Here is a 13,914-nt window from a genome sequence, read left to right as displayed (position 1 = left end):
AAGACGAGATAACAAATATCGATGAAGGTGTGGAGAAAAGGGAACCCTTGTGCACTAGGAATGTAAATTGGTGCAGTCATTGTGGAAAACAGTATGGAGGTTCCTCAAAAAAAAAATAGAACTACCATATGATCTAGCAATTCCACTTTTGGGTATGTATCCAGAAGAAATGATATCACTCTCGAAGAAATATCGGCACCCCCATGTTCATTATAGTACTATTTACAATAGCTAAGATATGGAATCAGCTTAAGTGTCCATCATTGGATGAGTGAATAAAGAAAATGTGGTGCGTATACACACACACACACACACACACACATACCATACATACACACACAATGGAATACTATTCAGCAATGAGAAAGAAAAAATATCTTGCCATTTGCAACAACATAGGTGGCCTTGGAAGGTATTATGCTTAGTGCAATAATACAGAGAAAGACAAATACTGTATGATCTCACTTATATGTGAAATCTGGAAAAAGGAAACTCATAGGAACAGAGAACAGGACAGATTGAAAACCAGAGGAGGGAAAAAGAGGACTGATTGGTGGTTGCCAGAGTTGGGGGTGAGGGAGTGCGGAAAATGGGTGAAGTTGGCCAGAAGGTACAAACTTCCAGTTATAAGTTCTGGGGATGTGATGTACAGTACAGCAGGGTGATTCTAATTAACAGTAGTGGATTATATATTTGAAAGTTGCTAAGGGAGTAGATTTTAAAAGTTCTGATAAGAAAAAAATTGTAACTATCAATGGCACCCCATTCCAGTACTCTTGCTTGGAAAATCCCGTGGACGGTGGAGCCTGGTAGGCTACAGTCTATGGGGTCGCTAAGAGTCGGACACGACTGAGCGACTTCACTTTCACTTTTCACTTTCATGCATTGGAGAAGGAAATGGCAACCCACTCCAGTGTTCTTGCCTGGAGAATCCCAGGGACGGGGGAGCCTGGTGGGCTGCCGTCTATGGGGTCGCACAGAGTCGGACATGACTGAAGCGACTTAGCAGCAGCAGCAGCAAGCTGATAAATGTTAGCTGGACTTATTGTGGTAATCAATTTTGCAATAGATATACATATCAAAGCATTACATTGTATACCTTAAACTAATACAATGTTACAGGTTAATTATATTTCAGTAAGACTTGGTGGGGGGGAATGGTACAGAATTTCATTTATGCAAGATTAATAAGTTCTGGAGATCTAATATACAGTGTGGTAACTGTAGTTAATATTACTGTATAATTTGCTAAAGGGTCGATCTTAAGTGTTTTCGCTACAAAAAGAAAGGAGAATGGTAACCGTATGTTAATTAGCTTGATTGTAGTGATCATTTCACAGTGCACATTTATATCAAAACAGCAAGGAAAGTGAAAGTGGCTCAGTCATGTCTGACTCTTTGCAACCCCATGGACTGTAGCCCACCAGGCTCCTCTGTCTATGGGGATTCTTCAGGCAAGAATACTGGAGTGGGTTGCCCATGCCCTCCTCCAGAGTATCTTCCCAACCCAGGGATCGAACCCAGGTCTCCCACATTGCAGGCAGATTCTTTACCAGCTGAGCCACCAGGAAGCCACAAAACAGCAAGGTGTACACCTTAAACACAATTTTAATTTGTCAATTATGGTTTGGCAAAGCTGAAAAAAGTCTTTTTAGCATGCCAAAATATATTCTAGGGCTTCCCCAGTGGCTCAGTGGTAAAGAATCTGCCTGCCAATGCAGGAGACACGGTTTGATCCCTGGTCCGGGAAGATCCCACATGCCAGGGAGCAACTAAGCCAAGGTGCCACAACTACTGAGCCTGTGCTGTACAGCCAGTGCTCCACAATAAAATAAATCACCGCAATGAGAAGCCAGCGCACCACAACTAGAGGGCAGCCCCTGCTCGCCACAAGTGGAGAAAAACCTTCGAAGAAGTGAAGACCCAGCACAGCCCAAAATAAATAAATTCTAAATAGATCACGGATTTAATTGTATTCTCCTAGGTCAAGATGGACAGTTGAAAAACTTCCGTAAGAAATTATTACTTTTGAATACTTGGAACAATAGCAAAAAGTAAAGCCAGAAAAACAAACAAACAAACAAAAAAAAAACCAAGCACCCAGGAGTAAACAAACTAGGAAAGAAGCAAAATCTGATCTAATAAACTTTGAAAGGGGGCACCAGTGAAAGGTCTGTGCACTGATTGAAGGAGACCGTTCTCCCTGCAGGAACGGTGGACACCCCTCCTCACCCCCACCACCAGCGACACGGAGTGAACCTCAGAGTATTTAACAAAATCTGAAAAGAGAAAGAGCCTAGGCGTTTTAAGAAAGATTTTACACTTGTTTTAAATTGGCCTTAACTACCTGCCCATCCCCTCATGCTATTATCTCAGTCTGGAGAAAAGTGAATGGAACATAAAATACCCAATCATTTCACTTTAACTTCAAGCGGGAAATCAAACTGGGCTTTCACAGTGGGACATCAGGAAGTCACCCACAGTACTTGAAAGCAGAAGGAATGAATTCAGAGAGCGGAGAAAGCATGAGGCAAGTGAAAAGAAATTGCAGGGCAACTGCAAGCATACTACATCAAGGGAGAAAGAGAGCAGAACAAAGCATGCACATGAGGAAAATGTAACTGAACAGAAGGCACTTTTTCACACCAGCATCATGTTTTAATACGACTTAATAAGAATTTAATTTTTAAAAAAGCTGAGCAATGAAACAATAAAATGTGAGAATGAAATAAGAAAGTGATTGCAGATTTTTTAAATAAAGCAGCATGTTTACATGTTAAAACTAGTAGGTTAGAAACAGCAAGGGACTGAATAACTCTTGCTGAAAATATGAATGGACATAGAAGAGAGGCTTGAGATAATTACAGTGTAGGGAAAAGAAAAAAACCAATGACAATACAATTAGAGAGAAGTTGATAGATGTGAAAGACAGACACAGGTAATCTAATGAAACAAAGCCAGCTAACAAAACAAAATATAAATTTTAAAATAGAATACAGAGAATTTCCCTGAACTGCTGAAGGAACTGAATGGGGGAACTGAAAGGACATGCTTTATTCCACAAAAATTTGTTACACAATGTTTAATGTCAACACATGTCTTGGTTAAGCTGCTTACATTCAGGGAAATTAATTCTTTGGAAACATCACCTATGTGGTATTCCTGCCAAGAATATTTAACTTGCATCTAATAATGAGGAAACAATCTGATAAATCAAAATTAAGGGATGTTTTGAAAATCAACTGGCCCAAAGTATTGGAAATATCACTGTCATGAAAGAAAGAAACCTTGTGTGATCTGAATTGGATCCTGGGTGGGAAGAAACCAGCTGTAAATGACATTATTTGGACCACTGGGAAAATTTGAATATGAACTGTGTATTATGTAAAGTATTAAATGAAGTTCAATTTTCTGAGTGTGATAATTACAGTTTGGGGAGTGTTGGCGAATATCCTCGCTTTTAGGAGCCATATGCTGAAGTATGTAAGGGTGTAGTTTTATAACGTCTGCTACTAGCTCTAAAATGGCTCAGCAGAGAGATAGAGGATGAGAGAGAGAGATGGAGAGAGAAGAGAGAGTGCAATCATGCACACATGTGGGAAAATGTTAACAATTAGTGGATCTAGATGAAGGGCATGTCAAAATAATAGTATAACAAAAGTTGGGAAGTGGTAAGAAAATGAGAGAAAGTATGAGGATGCATGCCCATGTTCCTACCTTTCAAAGCAGTGAGTCAGTTGAAGTTAAAATTGAAAGGTAATGAGAAAACTAACCTTTATTTTTCAGCTGCTTGGCTTGCAGGATCTTAGTTGCCCGACCTGGGGTTGAACCTGGGCCAACAGCAACGGCAGGGCTAAGTTCTAACCACTGGACCACCAGGGAATCCCGGAGAAAACTAACCTCTTAATATTTTTCATAATCTTTCTTATAACCTTAGAAAAAAATTGGGGGAAAAGTTATGCAAGTGAAATGAAAAACCTTAGACAATTGTCTCTTACTTTTGGTTCATCTCCTTTCTGCTTTTCCTGTATCCTTTTCATTCCATTTATCCATTCATCTGTCATTTGTGGAGCATCTAGTATGTCCCAGTCACTGCTAGGTTCTGGAGAGAATACACAGTCTTTACCCTCAAGGAGTGCTCTCTGCATTTCCTCTCCAACCCTCTGGATACAGAAACTGTTGTGTCCCTGACAAGAATAGGAAACATCTCGTGTTTCTGATATTTGGAGAAGGATCAGGATATGCTAAGGGGATGTGACCAGGGTTTCATGACTGGAGCCTCAGATTCCCTTGGGCAGCATGGCTGGGCCTGGACCCTGAACTCTGCTCTACTGTCTTCAATGCAGACCCAGAACCAGATTGTCTACTTCATTCGCCAAGCCCCGGTCCCCATCACTCCAGAGAACTTTGAGAAGACGGTGCAGTTTGGGACAGTGCGGGGTGCCTACATCCCAGCCCTGCTTCGGCTGCTCAGCGGCGTCTTTGCCCCTCAGATCTTTAAAAACACAACCTGGCCGGAGAGCATTCGAAATCACTTTGCTTCTCACCTGCACAGGTTCTTGGCCTGCCTGACAGGTGAGTGGAATGGCCAGGGTGCCTGCTTTCTCCCCAGTCCCCACCAATAGTAGAGTGAGTGAGGCAGGTGGGAGATTGATCCTGAGTACCTGCGTTGCTTGGCACAGAGTAGGTGCTTGGAACGCATGTGCTGAATGAGTGAAACAGGGTCCATAGTGTGCCTTCTAATCCAGATACAGTTTTCTGCGGTCCAACAGTTGGCCAGACTTGCTCAGAGGTGGAAATTTCCGAGAGTACATGTGGGGTTAGGGAAGCTGGAGGTGGTGTGGGGGCAGCAGGGGAGTGCATGTGTCCTGGAAGAGAGTGTTGAGGGCATTGTATTGCTCTCGGACCTCATTTTATGACAGTCTCTTATGACATCTCAACAAGGTTTTCCCTCTTGCCTTCTGTCATTTTCCTGATGTCAAAAAAGCATGAGTCCTAGTTTCTCCTGCCTGCTCTCCTGAGATGCACATAGCTCCTGGGCCCCGGATCATCAGTCGTGATAGGAACTAGGGTGGCATAAACTCATCACCCTCTGTGAACTCTCCTGGTTCTTTTGTTTCCTCAGACACTCGGTACAAGCTAGAAGGGCACACCGTCCTCTACATCCCCACAGAGGCCATGAACATGAAGCCTGAGGTGGTGGTTAAAGACAAAGAGCTGGTGCAGCGACTAGAGAGTGAGTGGCTGGCGTTGCTCCTGTGTCGGGGCTTCTGAAGGGGAGGAGTGGGGAGGGGCAGCCCAGAGGCTGGGACAGGAGGTGGGTTAGGAGGGCTCTGTTGGGGGTGGAGGGAAGGATGAAAGTGGGGAGCGCTGCAAAGAAATGCAAGAGGTTTTGTCCTTTCCCCGGCAGCCTCCATGATCCACTGGACACGGCAGATAAAGGAGGTGCTCAGTGCCCAGGAGTCGGTGGAGACAGGAGAGAACTTAGGTCCTTTGGAGGAGATTGAGTTTTGGCGCAACCGATGCATGGACCTGTCTGGCATCAGCAAACAGCTGGTGAAGCCGGGAGTGAAGCACATCGAGTCCATCCTGCGTCTCGCCAAGTCATCCTATCTGGCGCCCTTCATGAAGCTGGCCCAGCAGATCCAGGTTTGTGAGTGGATCAAAGGATGCAGACTTGGCAGAAAGTGCCCAGTGGTGGGGACAATGTAAGGCACTAAGAAGAGAGAGTCAACATATTCATCAAACGCAGAGATAGACGCACCCAGTGCTTGGACTTGGACTTGTGGGAGAGTATCAAAGTAGTAGAACACAAGGCCTCAGGAACTTATAGTTTAACTAGGGAGACCTCTAGTTACTTACCAAATGTACTACATTGAGTGCCCTCTAGGAGCCCAACCGCTACAATCCAGCTGAGAAGGAAGGCTTACACAAAAGAGATGACTGGGTGGCCAGGGGTCAGAGGCGAACCCATTCAGTTCAGCGAAGAGAGCTGCAAAAGAGACACTTTAAAAATTTATATTTGAGGGCTTCCTTGGTGGCTCAGGGGCTTCCCTTGTGGCTCAGCTGGTAAAGAATCCGCCTGCAATGCAGGAGAACTGGCTTCGATCCCTGGGTTGGGCAGATCCCTTGTAGAAGGGAAAGGCTACCCCCTCCAGTATTCTGGCCTGGAGAATTCCAGGGACTGTATAGTCCATGGGGTCGCAAAGAGTTGGACATGACTGAGTGACTTCCACTTCACTTGGTGGCTCAGTGATAGAAAATCCATTTGCCAGTACAGGAGACGTGGGTTCAATCCCTGATCCAGTAAGATCCCACATGCCATGGAGCAAGCAACTACGTTCATGTATCACAACTGTTGAGCCTGTGCTCTAGAGCCTGGGAGCCACAACTACTGAAGCCTCCGCACCCTAGAGCCTGTCCTCCGCAACAAGAGAAGTCACTGCAATGAGAACCAGTGTGCCACAACTAGAGAGTAGGCCCTGCTTGCCTAATCTAGAGAAAAGCCCATGCAGCAACAAAGATCCAGCGTAGTCAAAAATAAAATATTTTTAAAAATTAAATTTTATATAATATGACAAGCTGATTATATTAGTGTTTCGACACACAGAGATCAGAGATATCTGTAGAATACAGAGAGAGAAGCCATCTCTTCCTAGCAGGATTTGAAACTGGTATTTATGGAAGCCTGGTGTGCTGCAGTCCATGGGGTTGCAAAGAGTCGGACATGACTGAGCAACTGAACTGAACTGAACTGAGGGGAGTTGGGGCTTCCCAGGTGGCGCTAGTGGTAAAGAATTAACCAGCCAATGCAGGAGATGCCAGAGATACGGGTTTGATCCCTGGGTTGGGACCATCCCCTGGGGTAGGAAATGGCAACCCACTCTAGTATTCTTGCCTGAAAAATTCCATGGATAGAGGAGCCTGGTGGGTTACAGTCTGTGGAGTTGCATGGAATTGGACACAATTATGCATGCACCCCGGAGAAGGCAATGGCACCCCACTCCAGTACTCTTGCCTGGAAAATTCCCATGGACGGAGGAGCCTGGTGGGCTACAGTCCATGGGGTCGCTAAGAGTCGGACGACTGAGCGACTTCACTTTCACTTTTCCCTTTCATGCACTGGAGAAGGAAACGGCAACCCACTCCAGTATTCTTGCCTGGAGAATCCCAGGGACGGTGGAGCCTGGTGGGCTGCCGTCTATGGGGTCGCACAGAGTCGGACACGACTGAAGCGACTTAGCAGCAGCAGCAGCAGCAGCAGCATGCATGCACCCACACACGTTAAGGGGAATTGAGCCACAGTTAGACAGAGAAGTCTAAAATTCTTGTGAGAACAAGGTAGTGAAACGGGCGGCTATGGTGGGAGCCACAAGGTGGGATGAATGCAAGTGATGTCCGGTCAGTTGATCAACAGCTCCTGAGCATCTCCTTGGTACAGAGTTCTGAGTTCAAGGGGAAAAACTAGAGGAATAGACACAAAACCTGAGTTAGAAACTAGTCAGTGAGGAAAAGTAGACACGCACACACTCTGGTCCCAAAGGGTTGCAGAGACCTGGGGTGATGGGGTCTAGGTAGCGTTAACTGGGAACACTTCCTGGGAAAGGCAGGTTGGTTGGAATTCGAGGACCAGAAGCCCTCGCTTTGAACCAGTGCTTTCCGGGGGCTAAGTCTTCTCTTGATTTCTCTTTACTGCCAGGATGGCTCTCGTCAAGCACAGTCAAACCTGACTTTCTTGTCGATCCTGAAGGAGCCTTACCAGGAACTGGCGTTCATGCGGCCAAAGGACATCTCTAGTAAACTCCCGAGACTGATCAGCCTCATCCGTATCATCTGGGTCAACTCTCCCCACTACAATACTCGGGAGAGACTGACCTCCCTCTTCCGGAAGGTGTGTGTCTGCAGAGGGTGGGACAGAGGGTGGTGAGGGGGTGGTCATTGTTGGTAGCACGCAGATTTCTGGAGGAGGTGGAATTCATTGGGCAGATCTATGGTGAAAAGGTAGTGAGCAATGCCCTTTGGGTCGGACAGAGACCACAGGCCCTTTGCCTGCATCATCCGCTTTAGTGAGGCTCAGAGTGGGGACCTTGACTGGACACTTTGCTTCCAGATAGATGAAGCCTGGGTGGGAAGAGGGGAACTTTGTGAAGAGGTGTTGATGGAGCACAGGGAGGGGGCCAGGAAGGACTGACTCCCAGGCTGAGTTGTACAGGAGGGGAAGACCTGCTCTTTCTCATTGCCAAAGGTGGACCTTGCAGTGAGCGAGAGGCAGATATAGGAAGGAACACTTGCTTTTGAGGAGCAGAACCCGGCACATTTCATTGGGGGAGGGGCAAAGAGTGGGGAAAGGGCGCTGAGCTGAGCACTGGCTGAAAATGAGACGGGCAAATGAGGTGGAACCCAGAGGTGCTGCCGTGCCAGCAGTGGAGGACCAGGGTTGAGAGGAGCCGTGGGTATCAAGAAGTAGGAGCCCGAGACCCGAGGCGCAGTCTTGGGGGCTCCAGGAGAGGGTCGGTGCAACTAAGGCTGTGAACTGAGATTGTCAGAACTCCTCCCACAGATGAGCAATGAGATCATTCACCTGTGCTGCCATGCCATCTCCCTGGACCGCATCTTTGAGGGCTACGTCATTTCTAGCAAGGAGGACCTACACGGCTGCATCTCTTGCTGTCACGCCTGGAAGGACCACTACCTTCGGGCTGTGCAGACACATACCCAGTACGACATACCTGGACATCCTGTGTGTTACCGCTTGTCACTACTGGAGCAGGGAGATTTTGAGCCCTTTTGCTAGTACTTTAAGCCTGTAGATTGTATTTTTTTGTTCTAGAGTTTTTACATGGTCTGAGTTTTCTCTCTGGATGCAGATATTCTAGCTCCCAGTCCTGGGTCCTCCAAACTCTAAGTAACCTCCCCTCCCTCAACCCAGGAATCCTTCCTGGTCTTTTCCTCCTTCCTTGGCCCTAAAGTCTAAAGTTTCATTGTGTGTAAACTTTCTTTTCTGGAGGAGGAAATAGCAACCCACTCCAGTATTCTTGCCTGGGAAATCGCATGGACAGAGGAGCCTAGAGGGCTACAGTCCATGTGGTTGTAAGAGCCAGACAGGACTTAAGAGATTAAACCACCACCACCACCACCACCACCAAACTTTTTCTTAGAACCAAGATGTTTTCTTTTTCTCTCTGGTTCTCCTCACCTTGTTTTTCTTTACTTGGCATTAGAAAAACTGTTTCTTGGGGTCTCATTTTCTCAGGCTCCCTTTGAACCAGAACTCTTGGTTCTAGCCTGGCCTGGGTAGGTAGATGCCTCGTGTTCCCGCTTCCAACTGGTCAGTCTTTCTCCCAACAGGTTCTCCACCCGGGGCTGGGTCCTAGACCAGACCAGCATATTTGCCCAGGTCGATGCCTTTGTACAACGCTGCAAGGACCTCATCGAGGTAGGAAGACTGTCAGGGAGGGAGACTGAGAGCCCACAGCAGATGTTCCAGAATCCTGGCCCAGGAGCTGGGGGAGCTGGAGCTGGGGGTAAACACAGAACTTGCCTCTTTGGTTCTTCTCACGTGGCTGTGCACCTGGCCACAATCCTGTGCTCAGAGACTCTTGCTTGTTATCACTGCCTCCAGTTCAGTTCAGTTCAGTTCAGTCCCTCAGTTGTGTCCGACTCTTTGCGACCCCATGAATTGCAGCACACCAGGCCTCTCTGTCCATCACCAACTCCCGGAGTTTACCCAAACCCATGTCCATCGAGTCAGTGATGCCATCCAACCATCTCATCCTCTGTTGTCCCCTTCTCCTCCTGCCCCCAATCCTACCCAACATTAGGGTCTTTTCCAATGAGTCAACTCTTCGCCAGCCTTCCCTGTCAATCACCAACTCCTGGAGCTTGCTCAAACTCATGTCCATCGAGTTGGTGATACCATCCAACCATCTTGTCCTCTGTCCTCTCCTCTCCTCCTGCCTTTAATCTTCCCCAGCATCAGGATCTTTTCCAGTGAGTCAGTTCTTCACATCAGGTGGCCAAAGCATTGGAGCTTCAGCCTCAGCATCAGTCCTTCCAATGAATATTCAGGACTGATTTTCTTTAGCATTGACTGGTTTGTTCTCCTTGCAGTCCAAGGGACTCTCAAAAGTCTTCTCCAACACCACAGTTCAAAAGCATCAATTCTTCGGTGCTCAGCTTTCTTTATGGTCCAACTCTCACATCCATACACAACTACTGGAAAAACCATAGCTTTGACTAGATGGACCTTTGTTGGCAAAGTAATGTCTCCACTTTTTAATATGCTGTCTAGGTTTGTCATAGCTTTTATTCCAAGGAGCAAATGTCTTTTAATTTCATGGCTGCATTCACCATCTGCAGTGATTCTGGAGCCTAAGAAAATAAAGTCTCTCACTGTTTCCACTTTCTCCATCTATTTGCCATGAAGTGATGGGACCAGATGCTATGATCTTCATTTTTTGAATGTTGAGTTTTAAGCCAGCTTTTTCACTCTCCTCTTTCACTTTCATCAAGAGGCTCTTTAGTTCTTTGCTTTCTGCCATAAGGGTGGGTGTCATCTGTGTATCTGAGGTTATTGATATTTCTCCTGGCAATCTTGATTCCAGCTTGTGCTTCATCCAGCCCAGCATTTCACATGATTTACTCTGCATGTAAGTTAAATAAGCAGGGTGACAATATATAGCCTTGACATTCTCCTTTCCCTATTTGGAACCAGTCTGTTGTTCCATGTCCAGTTCTACCTGTTGCTTCTTGACCTGCATACAGATTTCTCAGGAGGCAGGTAAGGTGGTCTGGTATTCCCATCTCTTTAAGAATTTTCCACAGTTTGTTGCTTTGGCATAGTCAATAAAGCAGAAATAGATATTTTTCTGGAACTCTCTTGATTTTTCGATGATCCAACGGATGTTTGCAATTTGATCTCTGGTTCCTCTGCCTTTTCTAAATCCAGCTTGAACATCTGGAAGTTCTCAGTTCATGTACTTTTGGAGCCTGACGTGGAGAATTTTGAGCATTACTTTGCTAGCATGTGAGATGAGTGCAATGGTGCAGTAGTTTGACATTCTTGGGCATTGCCTTTCTTTGGGATTGGAATGAAAACTGACCTTTTCCAGTCCTGTGGCCACTGCTGAGTTTTCCAAATTTGCTGGCATATTGAGTGCAGCACTTTCACAGCATCATCTTTTAGGATTTGAGATAGCTCAATTGGAATTCCATCACATCCACTAGCTTTGTTCATAGTGATGCTTCCTAAGGCCCACTTGACTTCTCATTCCAGGGTGTCTGGCTCTAGGTGACTGATCACACCATCGTGATTATCTGGGTCATTAAGATCTTTTCTGTATAGTTCTTCTGTGTATTCTTGCCACATCTTCTTAGTATCTTCTGCCTCTGTTAGGTCCGTACCATTTCTATTTTTTATTGTGCCCATCTTTGCATGAAGTGTTCCCTTGGTATCGCTAATTTTTCTTGAAGAGATCTCTATTCTTTCACGTTCTATCGTTTTCCTCTATTTCTTTGCATTGATCACTGAGGAAGGCTTTCTTATCTCTCCTTGCTATTCTTTGGAACTCTGCATTCACATGGGTATATTTTTCCTTTTCTCCTTTGCCTTTAGCTTCTATTCTTTGCTCAACTGTTTGTAAGGCCTCCTCAGACAACCATTTTGCCTTTTTGCATTTCTTTTTCTTGGGGATGGTCTTGATCACTGCCTCCTGTACAATGTCACGGACCTTGGTCCATAGTTCTTCAGGCATTCTGTCTATCAGATCTAATCCCTTGAATCTATTTGTCAGTTCCACTGCATAATCATAAGGGATTTGACTTATGTCATACCTGAATGGTCTAGTGGTTTTTCCTGCTTTCTTCAATTTAAGTCTGAATTTGGTAATGAGTTCATGATCTGAGCCACAGTTACCTCCCAGTCTTGTTTTTGCTGACAGTATAGAGCTTCTCCATCTTCAGCTGCAAAGAATACAATCAATCTGATTTTGGTATTGACCATCTGGTGATGTCCATGTGTAGATTCATCTCTTGTGTTGTTGGAAGAGAGTGTTTGCTATGACCAGTGTGTTCTGTTGGCAAAATCTATTAGCCTTTGCCTTGCTTCATTTTGTACTCCGAGGTCAAATTTTTTCATATTTCATTGTGCAGCTAAAATTCACCCCAGAAGCCCCTTGCATCTGGTGGGTCCTCCTTAGTTTTTTTAGCCATTTTAAGCTAAACCAGTAATGAGGGACAGGGAAGCCTGGCATGCTGCAGTCCATGGAGTCATAAAGAGTGGGACTCGACTTAGCAACTGAACAACCACAACACAAGCTAAACCAAAGAACTCGGGACAGGAAGACTCAGACAGGAGAGCAGGAAGCCTCATGCTGACTTCTTTGCAGGTATGTGACTGTCAGTACCATTTTGCCCGCTGGGAAGATGGAAAGCAGGGTCCCCTCCCCTGCTTCTTCGGTGCCCAGGGGCCCCAGATAACACGGAACTTGCTGGAGATTGAAGACATCTTTCACAAAAACCTGCACGTGCTGCGAGCCGTCCGCGGGGGCATCCTGGACGTCAAGAACACCTCTTGGCATGAAGACTACAATAGGTGAGAGCATCACAGACCACCCCCTCCATAGACAGGGAAGGGGGGCAGGGGAGACCAGAGTGGAGTGTGGGGGCAGCAGGTCAGAAATGAGGGGCAAGCAGGGGAAGCGCACGGTGGCTGCTCAGACTCAGGGTGCCACAGCCAGCCTTTCCGGCCTTGGATCCCGGTTCTGCCACAGACTAGTTAATATGACTCTGGGCAGATTGCTCTACCAGCCTGGGCCTCAGTTTCCTCATCTATAAAATACGGTTAGCCATACAGCCTACCCCACTGAGTTGTTTTGAGGACTAAATGGATTCCCGTGTGTGAAGTGCTCACTGCCGACACTGAGGATGCCCTCCATACGTAAAACATCAGTTGCACTCAGGGGAGGTTCTTGAGGCCAGGCCATGGCGCCTGCCCTTTGACATGCCTCTAACGGTGCAGGTTCCGGGCTGGAGTCAAGGACCTGGAGGTGATGACTCAGAACTTGATCACCTCGGCCTTCGAGTTAGTCTGTGATGTGGAGCACGGGGTGCTGCTGCTGGATACCTTCCACCGGCTCTCAGCCCGAGAGGTGGGACAGCCCACCAGCTTCCTTCCTCCACCTCTGGTTCACTTGAGCTTTCCTTCACATCCTCCTTGTCCTTCCAGACGCCGTCCAACCTCCATTTGTGCTCTCGCCCATGTCCTAAACTGCTAGCACTTCTTTTCTTCCTCTGTCCCTGCCTGCCCCCTCCCCCTGGTACCCGGAGGGCTTGGGGGCAAGATTCCCGTGGCAGGGGTTTAGCTTTCTTCCAGGATGGGGAGCTGCAGGGACCCCATATCCCTGGTTGTGTCATTTACTTCCTCTTCTTCGTCAGGCCATCAAGCGAACATATGACAAGAAGGCCGTGGACCTCTATATGCTGTTCAATAGTGAGCTGGCACTCGTAAATCGTGAGCTGAACAAGAAGTGGCCCTACCTGGAGCCCTACATGGCCCAGTACTCAGGGCAGGCCCACTGGGTGCGCATCCTACGGCGTCGCATCGACAGAGTCATGAACGTAAGCCTGGCCTTTCCTGGAACTTGGTCTGGGTGCCACGACAGAGTTTGCAGACTGAGCCCCAGGCTGGTGGGTGGGAACCCTGGGGGCCCATCCAGAGCATCTCCCTGGCGAGGTTTCCTGACCTGAGACTAGGTGGGTGCAGGGGGCGTGTCAGAGGAACTGGCCTGTCCTGAGGAAGGGCTCATGCTTGTTTTTGACCTTGTGTCTCTTAAATCCTTCACCTCCTGTAATTGACTTTCTTTTCCCAACTTTTTTCCTCAAGCTGAATGTCTGTGCTTCTCTTTCTTATTTTAT

The 13,914-nt window shown here is 46.9% G+C and overlaps 1 protein-coding gene across 2 annotated transcripts in view; it reads left to right on the top strand.

Moving 5' to 3' along the window:
* DNAH2 (dynein axonemal heavy chain 2) overlaps window positions 1-13,914 on the top strand; it is a 101,874-nt gene that overhangs the window by 13,336 nt on the left and 74,624 nt on the right. Inside the window, exons 5-13 of one of the 2 annotated variants that reach the window (XM_081578522.1) lie at window positions 4,347-4,575; window positions 5,126-5,236; window positions 5,411-5,649; window positions 7,700-7,891; window positions 8,561-8,718; window positions 9,349-9,436; window positions 12,387-12,592; window positions 13,019-13,148; window positions 13,435-13,617. In XM_081578522.1, the coding sequence (XP_081434648.1) occupies window positions 4,347-4,575; window positions 5,126-5,236; window positions 5,411-5,649; window positions 7,700-7,891; window positions 8,561-8,718; window positions 9,349-9,436; window positions 12,387-12,592; window positions 13,019-13,148; window positions 13,435-13,617 (1,536 nt within the window). The remainder of the gene's footprint in view (window positions 1-4,346; window positions 4,576-5,125; window positions 5,237-5,410; window positions 5,650-7,699; window positions 7,892-8,560; window positions 8,719-9,348; window positions 9,437-12,386; window positions 12,593-13,018; window positions 13,149-13,434; window positions 13,618-13,914) is intronic. The other variant, XM_081578523.1, reaches the window with a different exon arrangement.

Source organism: Giraffa tippelskirchi, chromosome 3 (assembly GCF_054371585.1).
Source record: "Giraffa tippelskirchi isolate mGirTip1 chromosome 3, T2T-mGirTip1v1.2.pri, whole genome shotgun sequence".
Taxonomy (NCBI): domain Eukaryota; kingdom Metazoa; phylum Chordata; class Mammalia; order Artiodactyla; family Giraffidae; genus Giraffa; species Giraffa tippelskirchi.
This window is presented reverse-complemented; position numbering and strand designations above follow the sequence as displayed.